We start from the raw sequence: 17,901 nt of genomic DNA on the forward strand, positions 1-17,901 counted from the left end.
ACCGGCTTCAAATAAAGAAAAGGAGGCATATCTGATCTCAGCTCCGGCCCTCTGATCCTCCTCCAGGCCAGCAGTGAGCTCCAGATGTTCGAGCTCGCTTTGGGCTCAATCACTCACGCACACGTGTGTGTGGATCACCCTGAGCGTCCTGTGCAGAGCATCACATCCAGGATTGACCTCCTCAAAGATCAGAGGGGTGTGAGCGTTCTTCTGAGAGCAGTTGTTCCAAGTTACGGTCTTCTGACACTGAAAGGTGAACTTTTAGACATACAGAAGTTCTTGTCAGTGAAGGTTTTGACTTAATGTGGGTTTAATTTGTGCTGATGTGACCCTGCTACCATCAGCAAACCTCCTCAGGGTCAGTTAACTTCAGTCAACACTTGCTTTTAGAGTAAGCATCCACTAGATGCCAGCATTCAAACATTTTCATGTCCAACTCTAACATCTTTATAATGCTTCAAAATCATTAAATTCTCAAATAAATACATGTTTTCTAACAAAATAGAAATTTATCTATAACACTCACTCCCCACATTTGTTATTTAGTTAATCTGATACTGGAGGATTCAGTTTTTAATTCTTGATCATGTTGCATTAAAGCCTCAGATACTCAAAGATGTTTCCAAGCAAAAAAATATGATTTAATTTACCTTCACTCATTGCACAACAGATATTACCACTATGGAAAAGGCCCGCTCCACCATCGCTTATGTCGTGGTTCTGCAACACATCTTTTTTTTTAAATTAGAAAAAAAAAAAAAATCTCATTAAAAAGGGCGCTAAAGAATGGACAAGCTTAGAAATATGTTTCATTGTGACCATACTTAAAATATCATGTTGGATCAACTTGGACACTTGTAGTAAAGATGACAATTATTAAGTTCATGTTACCTGGAAATGCGTTTTATTGTGGCATTAAAGATGCTTCACTATACTCAAAGTGTTGCTTTGAACCAATGTAAGTCTGTCAGCAGTCAGCTTAACGTAAAAAGTCGAGTGGAAACTGTTAACAAAACTTTTTGTGTTAAATCAGTGTTTTAGTTTTTAGAGTGTGTTTTATAAATGATGAAACCTCTTACTTAATTACATTAGAATACAACTTCAACCATCACATCAAAGAGAAGAAAGGGGAAATTAAACCACATCTACAGCTCTTTTTTGTCGCTTTATTTATTCATTATTAATGTATTTATATATGTATGTATGTATTTATTTATTTATTTATTACCACTTTAAGCTCGGCCTTAGCTTAAGGGAGTTTGGAAGAGTGCCAACATGTTGATGTTTTATACAATATTTATGAAACCAAGATTTAGAAAAAAAAAAAAAAAAAGATGCATTTCTGCAAAGCTAACTCAGAGAAGCAAAACCAGTACAAACAAAACCAGAGAAAATATTTGAAAATGCAATCTAAAAAATAATTTTCAGCAAATTCTGTTAGGAATAAATAGTCTTTGTTTAGGTTTTTCTTTTTTATGTTTAAGATTTATGATGGTATCAGAAAAAATGTTTGTGTTGTGGATGAATTGATCATAATAGGGGCTGTAGTTACAAAAGTTTTCCTCCTTCTGCCTTTTTAGGAAAAAATTATATCACTTGCCCTGCGACAGACTGGCGACCCGTCCAGGGCGAACCCCGCCTTCGCCCATCAGTAGGCTCTGGCACCCCCGCAACCCTGAAAGGGAAGAAGCGGCCAAGAAGATGAATGAATGAATTATATCACTTGATTTGTCTCAATAATAAATAAAAAAAATCAAATTGAATTAAAAAAAACAATTATTTTTAGAAGCAATGATGGAATGGTCCTTTTTCTGGTTTCCGCATTTCTGACAAAAAGATAAATAGATGCAGTAAAAAAAATAATTCTCTTTAACAGACAAGCTAGATTTACCTCATAATCTGTTACTTTAAAGTGAAAACCTTGTTTTTAATTCTTAAACAAAGATCTGTATTCTTACCTTGGGATATATTTCAAATGAAGGTACTTTTTATTCCAGGACATCTCTTTTCACATCACTAGAACAATACATTTGATCCTAAACTCACTCCTAATCAATCGACACTAAATCTTATCCTCAAATTTTACTTTTTGAGCATCTCCATATGAGAAGACTGAACATATTTGAATAATATTTTAAACTCATATATTTTATTATCCATTTGGTCAATGTGCAATACCCAATTTGTTTGGTAGTCTGTAAAAAGTGAAATAATTTAAACTAAATATGTTTCCTCTGATCTATGTCAAAGGGGAAAACATTGATTTATTTAGTCAGTTTCCTCAAAAATTACTTTTTTTATGGCAATCTGTAACAAAAACATAGATATGAAACAGTCAGTGTGTTCTGTCTACCACTGAGCAGAAGAGCCCGTCTGTCTCAGCAGCAGCAGCTCTGCTCTTCTCAGAAATGTCAAACTGTGTGTCTACTGAAGCAAACTGAGGGCAGGAGTGAGTCACGACTTTGTCCTGTCATGCGTTGGGGAAGAAAGTCAGACCTCTAAATTTTGGAGATGAGTTTTTTTTAATCATTAAGCAGACTGACGTCTTTACCGTGTTTCTGCCTCACCACAAACTTTCCCCACATAAACCATTAGAGGCACGAATGTCCCACATCACAGGGAAACCTTCACTGCTTGCAGCTGCTGAGGGCAGACAGAGAGGAAAACAAGCTTGGATCAATACTGTCGCTGTAAACAAATCCTCATCTGGAGGTTAAAGATTCATTTAGGAACTCAGACTGACAGTCTCAGGATTAGTGTGAAACAGAAAGAGCATCGTCCAGGAATTGATGTCATGAAAAGACAAAGAAAACTTCAGTAAAGCTTTGGAAAAAACAGATTTTTTTATTAAACATTTGTCGTATAGTTAAAATCATTTTGTTGTCTATATTTTTTTATGTTATGGTCATGTGGTGTTTGCTGAAATGAGTATATTTTAATATTCTCAGAAAGTGTGCACTGCAAAAACTCAGAAATCTTTTTTTTTTCTAATTTTATGTATCTTAAATAACTTAATTAAAGATAAAACTTACTTTTTTAGAAAGATGTACAGATTTTTTAAGGCAATAAAATTTGAATATTTTGTTGAGACATTTGATCTTTAAAACTCTATTTTAAGCAAAATCTCTAATGAAAACTTTTTGGAAAATTAAAAAAGTATAACTTTAAGGACTTTTTAAAATTTTCTTTTAAGCAGATTTACACAATATTCCCATTTGCCAGAGCAACATACTTAAATATCAGATTTTTTAAAGATGTATTTGTTGTAGAAGGGCAGGACATCAGATTTTATTTTAAGAAATATAGCCAAGACAATTTTACCAGTTGCAATGGCAGATTTTTTCACTTATAACAAAAGAAAAAACATGTTTTTGAACTCTTCCAGTGTTTACTTAAAGCCAAAAAAGACACACAAAAAATTGTGGCTGTAGAATCTAAAGGCATAAGTTTGACATTTACTAACAAAAGAAAAAGCTATGTCAATCCCCCAAGTAAAAAGTCTGGCTTGTAATCTAATTTAGCCTTTTTTACACAGAAATCATGTATATTCTTCCTAGCAACAATTTGCATAAACATATTTAAAATATATAAAAAATCTTTTGATAAGTATACAATAAAAATTTATTTCAAATGTTTTTGTAAAAAATCTGTAGAAAGCTGATTTTTGCTCCACATTACTTCTTCATACTTTCACTTTTCAAGGGTCACAGTAAACAAGTTTGCTCTTTAATTAAAGGAAGAAGTACAAAACAACATAAAATATCGTGTTTTTTCTTGCTTTTTAAAATACTGAGACAAACAGAAAAAAGTTTAGCAGTTTAATGAGAGGGAATGATGTTCAATGTCTCAGCAGGAGGTCTGGGATCCTGGGTGCAGCAGCATCAGAGCCTTTGCAAGCCTACACACAAATAAATCAACAGAGTCTCATTTATTCAGTTTTCAGCAGCAGAGTGGGATCAGAAGATGATTCACAGCTTCATGTCTAAGGTTATTTAAGAATGATGAGAAACTGTATTTCATCTGGAATCTCCTCCAGTTATAGTTAAAATGCTCTGAAATCACAAATTCAACAAAGTCCTGTTTATCTTTAGTGCAAAATTTGAAAAGAAAAGGGGAAAATAAATACATAAATATAGTCATTTCTAATATGGCTGAACTTGCTGTGATAATCACTTTACAGAGATGTTATGTATGTTTAATAACCAAATGGTTGTGTAGTGGAGTTTATTCAAAGTCCACAATAAATGTGCTTAATGTTCCGACTTTCAAGGCTGTAAACTGAATATTTTTAGTCCTCTGTGAATTTGTTATCATATATTTACTTATTTATTTACATATGAACTGTGCATTCATCATCATAGTTTCTTTTCTTATCTCATCTTGTCTCATCTCGCCTATCTTAACGATTCATATTGTATTGTATCTTATGGTATCTTTTCTATTAGATTGTTTTATGTACTGCTCAATGTCAGATAACATCCTATTAAAGGTCAATTTAGTGGAAATTATGTTACTTTTTTTGTTTAACATCAAATATGTAACCCACCAAAAAGATTTTTCTTGATTGCATTGACAACTACATTTTACAATATATATATATACTGTATATATATCAAGATTTCTCAAAGACTCCTTAGATCAATAAGATTTGAGTTGAATCTTTTCTCACAATTATTTGCAATTTACTTTAATTAATCTAAATTTGTTTTATTTTTAGTGATATTTTCTTTGCATTTGTTTTTTAATGCCTAGAAATAACTGGAAATGGAAAGTGGGATTTCATATATAAATCTACTGATCTGAATGGAACGGGCAGAAAGAACATTTCCAGATGTTTGTACTAATTGTAAATAAATGAGCTATTAAGATCACATCACTTTTTATGTTATGCTCTGTAAGGAAATGAAGCCTAAACGAAGACATGGAAGTGAGTTAAAAACACATTTTGGATCCTCTTCAAAAATACTCGGTAAAGTGCTTTTCATTGTGCTTTTGTTGTTTATCATAAAATCAATAACAGGAAGTTAGAGTGAAAATTCTTCACTCAAACAAAAAAAAAACATCAACATCTCAGATTTTAATATGAAGAAGCACTTAAAGATTACAGATTTATTAATATTGACACATTTCCTCTGAGCTTCAAGCATGACATGCTAAAAAGTTTTTTTCTTTTCCACCAAACTTTTTACAATTCTGTCACAATAAAAGCATCACAACATCACTTTCAAAATAAACAAGCTGCCATTTCAAGGAAAAACAGTGAAGTCAATGCAAAAAACGGACACAAATGGAATGAAACTGCAGCACATCCTGCCTCAAGGCCTCATCTATGCAGCGATCAGTGCTTCTCATTATATTGGTTTGACAGTCAGCTCTATCCAGCTTCTGACTGGATGGTGTGCCAGCGAGTGGTTTCCGTTTGCTGCAGACGGCACATCTCCCTCCAGTGACCCTGTCCGACCTCTGAAGCACTGCTGCCAATCAGCACGCGACCCAGAACACTGCTCTTGGTGTACAGGCGGCCCTGTGGACATGAGAGCAGATTTACGTTAATGTTAAATGGATGCCATTTAATACAACGCGACATTCGTATAGCTGGCGTTCTAAGCAGCATTGAGCGGCTGTGAAAGCTCACGTAACCTGAACGTCATATCAAAACATGCTCTGATCTCTGTAGAAAACCAGGGTTGTGATTTCCACAGAGGTGAAGACAGACAAATCGAAGAGAGAAGAGAAAGTTAGATGATCAAAAGTGAAAATTGTGATGCCAATTCCCATTATAATGCAATAGTTTGGCAATATCATACATATCGTGATACACATGTAATGATACGATGCAAATCCAAATGTATCCCAAGACAGCAATAGACACTATTTCAGTGTTTTTAACTGTGACTTGAGAATTATCTGAATATTAATACATTTTTCACAGAAGTAAAATTGTAAAATACATGTTATTGAATGATAAGAACATTAAGTTCTGAAACTGTATCTCATAAACAAGTTACTTCAACCCTAGCAAATTTATGGTGCTTTCCTTTTGTTAATTTAGGAAATATTTAAGTGGGGAACAAATCTAAGACTGAACTACATGTTTGCTTATAAATAACTAAATAAATGTCACCTTAGCTGTATTTTAAATTGATACAAGTATCGCCCAAATAAAGTATTGCGATATTTCACTGAATCGATATTTTCTTCCACCCTAACGGCAAACCTATTTTCTTTTGCAAAGTTTACGTTTTCAGATCTTCTTTTGAACTCTCAAAAAAATGAGTCACACAGTATGTTTTAATTTATTTATAGCACTTGTCACAGAACAAAATCACAAAGGGCTTTACCAGTGGCCTTGTGGTAGAGTGTCTGCCCTGAGACTGGAAGGTTGTGAGTTCAAATTCAGACTAAGTCGTAGTCAGTGGTTCCTGAGTGCAGCAGTGTCTTAGGCTCACTGCACTCCCAGGGTTAAAAGTGGAGAGCAAATTTCACAATGGGGCTTTAAATTTAAAAATCAGAGACAACATAAAACCAAAACACAAACGGATTCAAACATATACTACCAGGATGCAATAAAAGTTAAGATAGGGTGGATTATGCTCCGACATCAAAGGAGGAAATCCAGGAAGCACAGCCTTTAAATGAACCAGTCAGGTGATGGACGCCATCTGCCCAACTTTCCAGAGGTAGGAACATTAGACATGTTTTTATTTATGTTTACTAGCTTTTGTTTGGTTGTCATTTGTGTGCTCATTGTACATGTACTTTTTCTCATTCCACTGACAGACCTCATTGAAGTCCCCACATTGCATCTTCCAGAAAATGTGAAGTCATGTGACAAACATGCAGACAAGTGTTTTTTTTTTTTGAAAGATTTATTGCCTTTAAAACAAATTATAAAGAAAAATGTTGGGTGTTTTGTGCTCTTAAAATCAACATTTTAGTGTTTTACCTTTTGAGTTGTCATTAACAATGTGAAAATTATTAAAAATAACAGAACTTTATTTCTAGTTAGGTTTTTTATTTACCAAAGCTTGTTTTAATTTCTTGTCAGTGCTCGTTTTGGATCCTTAAACACAAAAGCAGCTTAATTAGCTGCAATGCATAAAGGAGAGGTTTTCTTAAATCTCTATAGTGTAAGATAAAGTAACCCAAACCAAATACAAATGTGAAGGTTTTTAGGGTTTTTGTCTTTAGTACATGTACATTTGTTGCATTTGTGTTCATGGTTTTAGTAATTCATTGTCCAGTCATCTTTTTTTTTTGGTCTTTCTGGATTTTAGGTACTTCTTTTCAGTCAGGAATCTAGTTCAATGTCTAATTTTGTGATTTGAAATCAAGGTTTTATTTTTTTAATCCAGTTTACTTATTGAAGTATTTCAGTTTGCCACTTGAAAATAAGTCAAAAATGTTTACCCCACTAGCAGACTTTCTTTGAATAAGCAAATAAATCTGCCATTAGGTTAAAAAAAAAAAAATCATACCAAGAATTTTTATTTCAAGAAAAAATAAATTCTTGTCACTCAGACGTTTTCTCCAACTACAACTATTTTTCAAGCAAGAAAACAAACGGGTTGTTTTACTTTCTTAAGATTCCCTTTTTGCAGTGCCATAATTTCTGCTGTAGATTTGCCTTGTATTCCAAACACACTTCACCAGCCGAACTTCTCACCTGCATGATTACAAACTCCAGCACGAGTGGCAGCTGAGTGATGTCACCAGGGGGCAGATCAAACAGGAAGGGAGCGTTCCAGACCGGGTTTGGACCGCTGACACCTTTGGTTTCCTTGGTACTGATCACTCTCCCCTCCAGATGCAGTTTAATAACAACACAGTGATCTGCAAAAACAGAGATCATATCCTCAAATGTTACTTTTTATGTTGTGGTTGTCTTAAAGAGACCAAAAAGGGAAATGATACAGAGTTGATTGGGTCTAATCTGATTATAATCCAAAATAACCAGCACTCCAGTCGATCTGTTCACAATTATAGGTGTCCATGCACAGTGTAGACTCTTCTACAAGATTTCTCAAGATGCCATAACTTGTACAGGGATTTTACTAGGATTATGTTTACAATTACATGATCAATCCGAACATTTTTTAAAAAGTCAACAGTCAATCACAGATGGAATTTGTTTGTAGTAAAATGTAGATTTAACTTGATTTGTAAATGGAAATTTTCTATAAAAGCAAATGTAATAAGTTGCTTATGCAATATTTTTTTTTCATAATTAATGTCAAACAACCAGTTCTGGTTTCAGAAAGTGTAGCCTATTTAACAGTTCCCGATAAATAGAGCAGCTCAAAATTTACACCCTGAAAGGGAGACAGTTGGTTGAGAAAATGAATAAATATATGATTTTTTTCCTAATTCTGGTACAGCCAGTTTACTGTAACTTCAGCACAAATACTTTTTAATCTGAGCATCTCACTCAAACTGATTTTTACAACCTTTTTTATACATATTCATTGATATAAAGTTTATTTTTAGGCTTTGAACATACCAGTAAAAAAAGTAAGGTTCTGAATTTATGGTATTTTTAATAATAAAATTGTTAAAAAATATGTAATTTTCATTTTTACCTAAAAGTTTGTCAAAAATCACTGGATTCTTTTTTTTGTCTTCTTTATGGTGGCATAACGTTGAACTTGCTAATATAGGGTTCTGTAACTCTCAACACTTAAGAGGCATTTGGGTTGATTTCTCACTGATGACACATATGTCATGGGTTTTGGTCATGTTCTGTTTTGAATTGTCTCTCAGTCACATCACTTTCAGGTTTGTCAAGATTCACAGCTGTCTTCATTTCAGTTAATTACCCTCAGTCTATTTAAGTCTCTAGTTTTTCAGTTCTTCCTTATCAGGTCATCTTTTCTGTCATCTTTTTGTTGCCTCTATCAGGTTTTGCCATGTTTCAGATTATTTAATAAATGTTTTACTTTTCTGCCACCTTGCCTGGTCTGCTGCATTTTAAGCCCTCCACCACCAGTTCCTATTAACAATAGAACCCACAAAGTCTTATTTCACCGTATAGAAAAATAAGACACTTCTGTTTTTTTGTTATTGTTACTAGTAGGATCAATATGACTTTCTCCCTAAATTAAACTAAAACAGGAAAAAATGCATTTTTTTTCAAAATATGAAATGGTTTGTAACTTTTAGGAGAGTAACATGACTTCCTTTCAAAATAAAAGACAACCTGTAACACAGTCAACAATCCCGCTGCAGCAAATGTGGTGGGGAATCAGCAGTGATATGTATGTATGCATGTGTGTACATATTTATTTATGGACCATGACTTAAAATTCTTCTTTTGTGTTTTAAATAGACATAGAACTGATTCCATAATGCTTTTATTTTGATTTCTTGCTGTGCTCACTGACCTTAAAATAGATTTTCTGTGATAAACAGCCCTCAAAAGTCTGTCAGAATGTTTTAGTACCACTTCTGTAAACTATGAAGCTGATGGATTGTTGGTGCATTATGGGTATTGCGGTCAGGACTGATACATGCTTCAACTGTTTTGAATGAATTGTACAAAGTTGGACTTTTTTTACATTTTTGTTTTGATGTGTCTTGTAGTCTTAAAATACATATGTTACTCCTTAAATATTAAAAAGATTTTATTTTTATTAAACCAGAGAGCCACAACTGATAAGGGCCTCATGTGGCTCCAGAGCCTCAGTTTGCAGACCTCTGCACTAATAGAATTATGGTAATTTAGTCTCCTACTATGAGATGTACCTGGCAGTCCAAATCCCTGGAAGGACAGTCCTCAAAACCTTGAATAAGACTTGCTATCCCACATTTCCCCCATTTAAAAAAGGTAATCTGAACATTGCTTTGGATAAAACCCTCGACGGATCATCACCTGGAGCTCCTGGGATTCTCGTGAGTTTGGTCAGATTCTCAGCTTTCCGGACCATCACTTTGATCCGCTGGGCCGACGCCTGGTACTGCAGCAGGATGAGGACTTTTCCCAAAGTCACTGCGCCACCAACCGAACTCTTCCTGCGACCCAACGACTCCTGAGAACTTACACTCTATAAAAAATGAGAAAAAAGATTCATAAAAACGTCAGTTTCCTGTTAGAGAATTCAACAAAAGCCGTTGATTTGTGATCAGAACCGTGTCAGTAACCTCTGTCTGCAATTGAAAGAGGCAATCTAAACCAGATTAAGAAGCCTAGTGAGGATCCATCTGCATTACATTTAAAATGACTTAAAGCCAATCAGGAGTATAAATTATCTTGACTCACAGTTGTCAGACGTAATCGTTTCAGTGACCACCCATCCTAGAATAATAAGTGTAGCTGCACTGTGTCAGTTTGGATAAAAGGAACATCCGATGAGTAAATGTAATCTTAATTTTTATCTGATTTCATGCCAACTTGTATTGTGTGGAGCCAACTCAGTTCTTACCAAGGAAGGAATGTTTAGCTACAGAATGTCAAGACGATTTCTGTCCAGCGACGTGTTTTATCGTATTCTTGTAAGAACAATTGCTTCCATACATGTCTAATTTTACTTCATGCAATAATTTAAATCTTAACTTTATATTAGAGATCATTTTAAAATGATTTATTCTCTTGGACTAACTGTCTCCTCATAGCTTTTGTGGGCTTATTTTAGTGCTCCTGTGCGACTATAACGTTTTTTTAAATCTATAATAAAAAAGGCATAAATGTTGCAAAATATTTTGATTTGACATTTAGTACATTGTTTTGTTTCTCTTTGTTTTTGAATCTAATGGAAACGTGTCTAATCGATGATGGCTTCAAATATTTATTTTTAAAAAGCAAAAACTGATAAATGTTTTGAGTTAAGGTCTAATTTCTAAACTCTGGGAACTGAAATAAAACAAATTATTTTTTAAATGCGGGCCCGACAGATTACTAAAGCTTAATGTTTCGATATCTGCTTCTTCCACACAGAGACATGACAAGTTGAAGAATAATGTACCGAGTATGTCAGTTTGTAATCATCTTTATGTCTGTCTGTGTAAATCAGGAAGACTCCAATAACATCTATGAACATTAGCTTATTCATTCATTTTTTCATACATTTACAATCTTTAATTGAGCAATAAATTAAGATTTTTTTGTTGCATCTGCACATTTTTAACTACATTACTGGTTGATGGTTAACTAAATGCAATAAATATTCATCTGAATTCATGTGCACTTATGGCCACTTTATTAGGCACACCTGTTGAACTGCTCACTAACACAAATTTCTAATCAGCCAATCAGATGGCAGAAACTCAATGCATTCAGGCATGTAGACATGGTCATCATAATCTGCTGGAGTTCAAACTGAGCATCATAGTGGAGAAGGAAGGTGATTTAAGTGACCTTGAACATGGTTGTTGGTCTGAGTATTTCAGAAACTGCTGATCTACTGGAATTTTCCCCGACAAACATCTCTAGGGTTTACAGAGAATGCTCAGAAAAAAGAAACTGTCCAGTGAGCGGCAGTTCTGTGGGTAGAAATGTCTTTTTAATGCTGGAGAGTGGACAGATTAGTCTCAACTGATAGAAAGGATAAAGTAACTAAAAAAAAAAAAAAAGCACTTGTCATATGAGGCCAGATTAGTGTCATAATTCAGAAATCCACACAGTCTGTGTCACAAATGCAGACACTCTGATTCACAAATCTAACTTTATGCAAATGTGCAACATGAATTTGGAAACGCAGACTAAAGGTTCTCAGAAATGCACTTATTGTTACAACCAAGGTCTGCAGAAGAGCATCTCTGAACACACAACAAGTCCAAACTGGGGCTACATTCACACAGACTCACCAAAATTGGACAATAGAAGATCTATAAAAAAGCTGATTGGTTTTATGAGTCTCAGCTTCTGCTGGTAGCGTTGAATTTTGACGTCAACCACAAAAAAGCATGGATCCATCCTGCTTTGTATCAATGGTTCAGACTGGTGGTGGTGGTGGTGTAATGGTCTGGTGGATTTTTTTTCTTGGCACACTTTGGACCCCTTAGTACCAACTATCGTTCCAACGCCACAGCCTACATGAGTATTGTTGCTGACCATTTCCTTCCATTTTATGACCACAGTGCATCATCTTCTGATATAAGGCTCCATGTCATAAAGCTGGATTCATCTGCGACTGGTTTGTTGAACAGTTCACTGAACTCAAATGATTTTCACAGTCACCAGATCTCAATCCAATGGATCACCTTTGGGATGTGGTGGAACGAGAGATCGGCATCATGGATGTTCAGCCGACAAATCTGCAGCAACTGTGGGATGTTTCAAATGGGGGTCCAACTTCATTCTAGCAAGGTGTACCTAATAAAGTGGGTGGTGACTAAAAAAAAACAAAACATCTGTTTAATTTATATCCACTCCTTAGCTAAATTGTTTGCCAGCAGAGATTATTTTACAGAGGGTGTTTTTATTATCATTTTCCAAATTTTCCTATCAGATTAATGAATCATCCTTTTGATTAACTGCTGTATGACAAAATGGCGTTAGTAAAAACTGAAAAAGTACTGTCCACATTCACATTTTTATTTACTCTGACTGCTTTAGGGCGCTTTCATTCCTCAGAAACCCTCTGATCCTCACCCACATATTTTCATCTGGGAGCATGGAGGATGATGATGTGTGGGTTGGAAAGCATCAATCGTTTATGGCCACTGACGTGAGACGGGGAAACTGGCTTCCCTCACAAACACGACACAATCTCGGGTCTTGAGTTCAATGAAGCTGTCCGCCAAAGCCAGTTAGAAATCATTTCTGGTGGCGCTGCAGCAGAAGTCACCGCGGGGGTGTTTCGCCAATTTGCCACACTGCCATTCATTCCACAGTCATTAACAATAAAGTCACCACAACTAACTATGATGGACGGCTAAAGGGAGAGCTGATCTGCTTCATCGCATTACAGTTTTGCTTAACAAGCATGCATACTTTCCCTATTCATTAAAAACTAGTTTGAAATGTTCTGTAAAAGCTTAAATAAAAACTGAAAATGCATTTTTTTAAGGAAAAATCAGGAGGAGATTGAAACAGAAGTTAATTTTCTAATACAAACGCAGCATTCCATGGAGATCTGGGAGCCCAGAGACTCGAGCCGGCTTATTTTGAGCCACATTTACAGAAAATGTGTTTTTTTTCCTATGAAAAGCAGATTATTTTTCTTCAAAAGATAAGTTAAATCAGGGGTCTGAAACCTGCAGCTCCGGAGCCACACGTGGGTCTTTGACCCGTCTGTTATGACTCTATGGTTAATGGAAAATAAAACATTTCTAAAAAGTATAAATGAGTAGCAAAGTAAAAAAAAAAACGTTTTGACTCATTTACAAACATATCAGAAGCTTTTTCTGACAAATTTTTGAGTGCCGGATTTTCTATTTTTAAACAAATTAAAGGATTTTAAGTGTTCTTAAATAAAAAAAAGTCACTAAATTATCTCTGATTTAGTTCACTAGATTTGCAATTTTTTGTCTGAAAATATAAACTCTAATGATTTGCTGCATTGAGATGATTCTATTTGACACAGGATGTCTTTTATTGTGAAAGGAAGTCATGTGAAATCTCTGACAAAAATTATGAACTATTTCAAGTTAAAAAGAAAAAAAAACAAAACCTTAATTTTACTTGTATACTTTGTGGCTTTTGTTGTCAGTAAGAAATTGACCCAAATGGCTCTTTCAGTGTTGAAGGTTGCAGACCCCTGACTAGATTGAGACTTCTGTTTAGTTATACTGTAAAATAAATCCCTCTATTCACTGATTTGGCACAATCCAAGCTCTGCAGAGTGAGACTTCAGGCTCCCAAGTGCTAAATTGTAAAAATACAGCATGTTGCACAGAGTATTTAGTGTTTAACATCCTTAAAGAAATAGTTAGCTTGACACACACCGATTACCATTTAAAATTCACTGTACTGTGGTCATGTAGTGTTTTTTTTTACTTTTATTTTCTTGTCTGGTTTTAACAAACTTAATACTTATTAATTGAGTATCCTGTTTTTTTTTAAGCGCTCGTGCACTTTTATCTAAATTAATTTTAATTTGCTGTTTTTAGTGACCAAATGATTCAATTTTATGCTTTCTACGTATTATGTATTTAATATTTTATTTTTATCATGGCAAATTGCTGTTTTAATGTCATCTGTCGGTCGGTCATGACACTGCAGAAAACTCCAAACTGTCTATCTCTTTCAGAACATTGCAGTCGGTGGACGTCAGCGGTTAATCTATCTAACTGCTGCAGTTATGGATCTATAAAAAGCTAGTTTGAAATGTGTTTGTGTTAAAGCCAGCTGCACCATCACTAACATTGCCAGTTTTTCTTTTCTGTTCTTTTTTGATATTGCGTTTTTATCTGCCAGTTTATCCTGAACACAGTGGACGGATCCAAGAACTCCATTTTTCCTTTCAGCATCTTTCATCCTGATCGTTATCCCAGAAATGCGATCAGCAGATAAAGTGTTTTGCGTTCTCCACTTTTTCCAAAGAATGTCTCGTTTTGGGTCAAACTGAACTCTTGTCTGTTGTTTTCACTCACAAAGCAAAACACATTTGTATTTGTAACTGGTTTATTAGAAGGTCTGGGGTTTACGCTGTTCCTCATTGACTGAACTTTATAAATAAGAAAGAATTATGTTTGACAGTTATCGGGGTGAAAATACAATCTTTCATTTTTTTGGCCTCAGTTGTTAATTTGGATTAACTGTTAAGCATTTTATACCATGATTAATATTGTAATAGTATAAAACAAACTGCACATTTTCAAAGTGGGTGACTTTATTGATTAGACTGATCATCCTTTAGGCAATGGGTTGTTTTTTTACATTGAATCATTTAGGAAAACTTTTTTAACTGCGTCTTTTTAGCCTGGTGACACTGCAGAAAACTCAATACATTTAAAGGAAAAGGAGAAAAAAAGGTCTGAGTCACAGATAATTTCCCTATACATTTGATTTTTTTCTCTTAAATTTTGGCCATAATTTCAATTGACCAGATTAGATGTTTCCGATGCTCGAACATAAACAAAACTGACAAAAATGTACAAGAAAGCAGCTTAAGATGGAAGGTTTATTATCAAAAAATGTACCTTTTCATCACTTATTCTACATTTGGATCAGAGTAGAGACTCCTTTAGAAGTTTTTAATTAACTTTTTTCTTTTACTATGTATTTTTATGAAAGCTAAATTACATTTTTTGAGTTTTATTTGAGTTTTTAAACCTTTGTTGCTGTACCTTTTTGAGCTTGCCTTTAGTTGCGGTGAGCTGTTTGGTGTAGGTGTTTGTGACTTCAGACTCCCAGTCCACTGGTTCGCAGGGGAGCTCCAACCATCCAAGTGCAGCTTCCCTTAAGCCGGAGAAGTCCCTGCTGTAGACGGCTATCCTCAGTGTGCAGGTACGCAGCTCCTCCACTGAGCCCACCTGCAGCACACAGCTCTGATCCTGAAGATCCGGGCAGAGGCTGCGCCGCCGCAGAGCCATCTGCTGTGGAGATGGGTAAATGGGGGGGAGGCTGACCCGAACAATCACCCCACTCCACCTGCGACTGTGACCAGAGAGTCCCAGGATGTTGAGCATTAGGGTACCATTAGTGGAGGAGAAGAGCAGGGAGAAGTGCAGCAGAGGAGCTGATTTGGAGATGGTTAGAGATCCAGAGCCATATTGTGTTGAGGAGGGCTCCCCCTGCTGGTTAAAAGTTTTGGCAGCACAAGCAGTCAGACGACTGCTTTCAAAGTGGGCTAAACTTTCACAGTTCCCGGTACTGCGCCGCCCCATCATGTAGCGAGATTTGGACACAAAGCTCATTTTAGTGAGAGAAGGCAAAGAGGCTCTGCCGTGAGTTTTACGAGGTGAGCAGGGGACAGCAGGACTGCTCAGGCGCCTCAAGGGAAGTAAAAGTGGAGGAGCCTGCGCCAGTTCAGCTGACCTTCTAGGACCAGTGGCACCGGAGAGGGCAGAGAGGTCATCTTCAGAGGGAGAGGAGGAGGCCACAAATTCCAGCACGTCTCCATCCAGCTCCTCATACTGCTGCTGGACACGCTGGGCACAAGGAGAATGAGATGATCCCACGGCCACCCCTACAGCCAGATGTGGTGGGAGGAGAGCTGCCTCCTTATCCTCAGGAGAAACAGTCTTTTGTCTGCGGCAGCAGAAGATGCAGCCGAGAACGAGGCAGTAAAAAAACACGGCCAGGCCCACAGCCAAAAGGATCTGCAGGTTCACTGGAAAACACAGCATCCATCACAGGTTAACACGGTTTGTGGGAGCGGTTAGGAAGAAAGTGACATTTGAGCTGATCCGACAAATTAAATCAACATTTAAGTTTGACACTAAATAAGGTTAAATAATGAAAAAACAGTCCTACAGGGAACCATTATCTCTTTGTGTCTCCAATCTGCACAGATGATGAAATTAAGGAGGAAATGCTACAATTATTAAACGCTTTCAATTTTGCATTTTGCTGTTTTGAGCACAAACTAGTATGGAAACCACATGCATTTAACGCAGTTATTAATCCTTAGTAGTCTCTAATCTCACAAGTCCGTTCGCTAATCACATTGGTTGTTTACAAGGTCATAGGAATGACACCAACCCCTCCTTTAGTTTAGTTTTCATTCAGAATTTCACATTTTTGGTTTAAGACAAACATAACAAGGGTTTTGACACAAAATTAGGACTCTCCTTGGTATAAATCATTTGTATTTAGTTTAGTTCTGTTGTTTTTTTTAGCCATTTTTCATCATTTTAACCTTGTTTTTATTTTTTTAGATGTATACTTTTTTACGTGTCTCTACATATGTGATCTTAGTCTTATAACAAAACTTTTTAAAATCTTAATTATGATTTTTGCAGGAAAAAAATTGACAAAATCTTAATGCAAGATTGAGTTTTTTGGACAGTTCATTGTTAAATTACTATATATTGTGATAAAAAATAACAAAAAAGGTTTTACTAAAAAGATGAATGTCAAGCACTGGCACAAAAACTGTTTTATTGATAAATAACTGCAAATTGTTAAGTACATAAAAAGGTCTCAAAAAAGCTCTGGTCTACTGAGAGTTAATGTGATTTCTGGATCAAATTTTTGCATTTTATAAACACCTTTTATAGATTTGTAAAAATAAAAGCATTGAAATAAAAGAGAATGCAGCTCCAGCTGAGCCCTAATGCTGATAATTGTCAGAAAAAAATGTATTTTATTGCAGTCTGTCTTCTGAAAGGTATGGAGGGCGACAAAGGGGGAAAGAACATTTCAGAGCACAAAAGTAAACATGCACACTCAAATTCACAAGAATCAATAAAGATGAGCTCATGTTGAAACGTGCGTGCTCTTTCCAGAGTCGCTTCAAAGCATCAGAGTTCAGATGCAGCAGCCTCCATCCAGAGAATAACTGAATCACAGCTGCATCACTGATGATGGAGAACAAAGACAGGCTTGTACAAACTTCTAACAGTCTGTCTTAATCATACAGAGAAAAGCTTTTGACATCTCAGATACATTATTTTAAGTTTTACTTCACCTTCTCTGCACCTCATATTTATTTTGCATGTTAAATTTTGTTTTTGTTAGGTTTGTTTCCTTTGTATATTCTTCTTACCTTCATAAGAATCCTGTGACATCTTCCTTATTTGGAGCAGTTCTGATCAGTGAGAAGTGTCCATCAGAGCCCTGAACTGGACAAGCGAAGCGAATCACGGTCTTAAATGGGGAGATTCTGAGCGTGCGTTGGTTGGTCGGAGGCAAGCCTCCAGCCCAACCCCTTCAGCTAAAGATGCTTCAGCATCATTTACTAAATCGGTGTGTTTCACTTTTGATTTTGTATTTATTTATTTATTTTATTAATATCCAGCTATTTAAGAGTTTGATTTTAAAAATCAGATTGTGTCCCTGAGGATATAAATAAAACAAAT

The 17,901-nt window shown here is 35.6% G+C and overlaps 1 protein-coding gene across 1 annotated transcript; it reads right to left on the reverse strand.

The window, feature by feature from the left end:
* Nucleotides 1-5,057: 5,057 nt before the first annotated feature.
* LOC112160965 (synaptotagmin-1) lies at nt 5,058-17,682 on the reverse strand. The gene is made up of 5 exons (XM_024295896.2): nt 17,589-17,682; nt 15,226-16,211; nt 9,869-10,040; nt 7,667-7,833; nt 5,058-5,524 (listed from the first exon to the last, which is right to left on the reverse strand). The coding sequence occupies exons 1-5, from the start codon at nt 17,608-17,610 to the stop codon at nt 5,375-5,377; spliced, it is 1,497 nt and encodes a 498-aa protein (XP_024151664.1). The 5' UTR covers nt 17,611-17,682; the 3' UTR covers nt 5,058-5,374.
* Between the last annotated feature and the right edge of the window lie 219 nt (nt 17,683-17,901).

The sequence above is a fragment of the Oryzias melastigma genome, linkage group LG3 (assembly GCF_002922805.2).
Source record: "Oryzias melastigma strain HK-1 linkage group LG3, ASM292280v2, whole genome shotgun sequence".
Taxonomy (NCBI): Eukaryota; Metazoa; Chordata; class Actinopteri; order Beloniformes; family Adrianichthyidae; genus Oryzias; species Oryzias melastigma.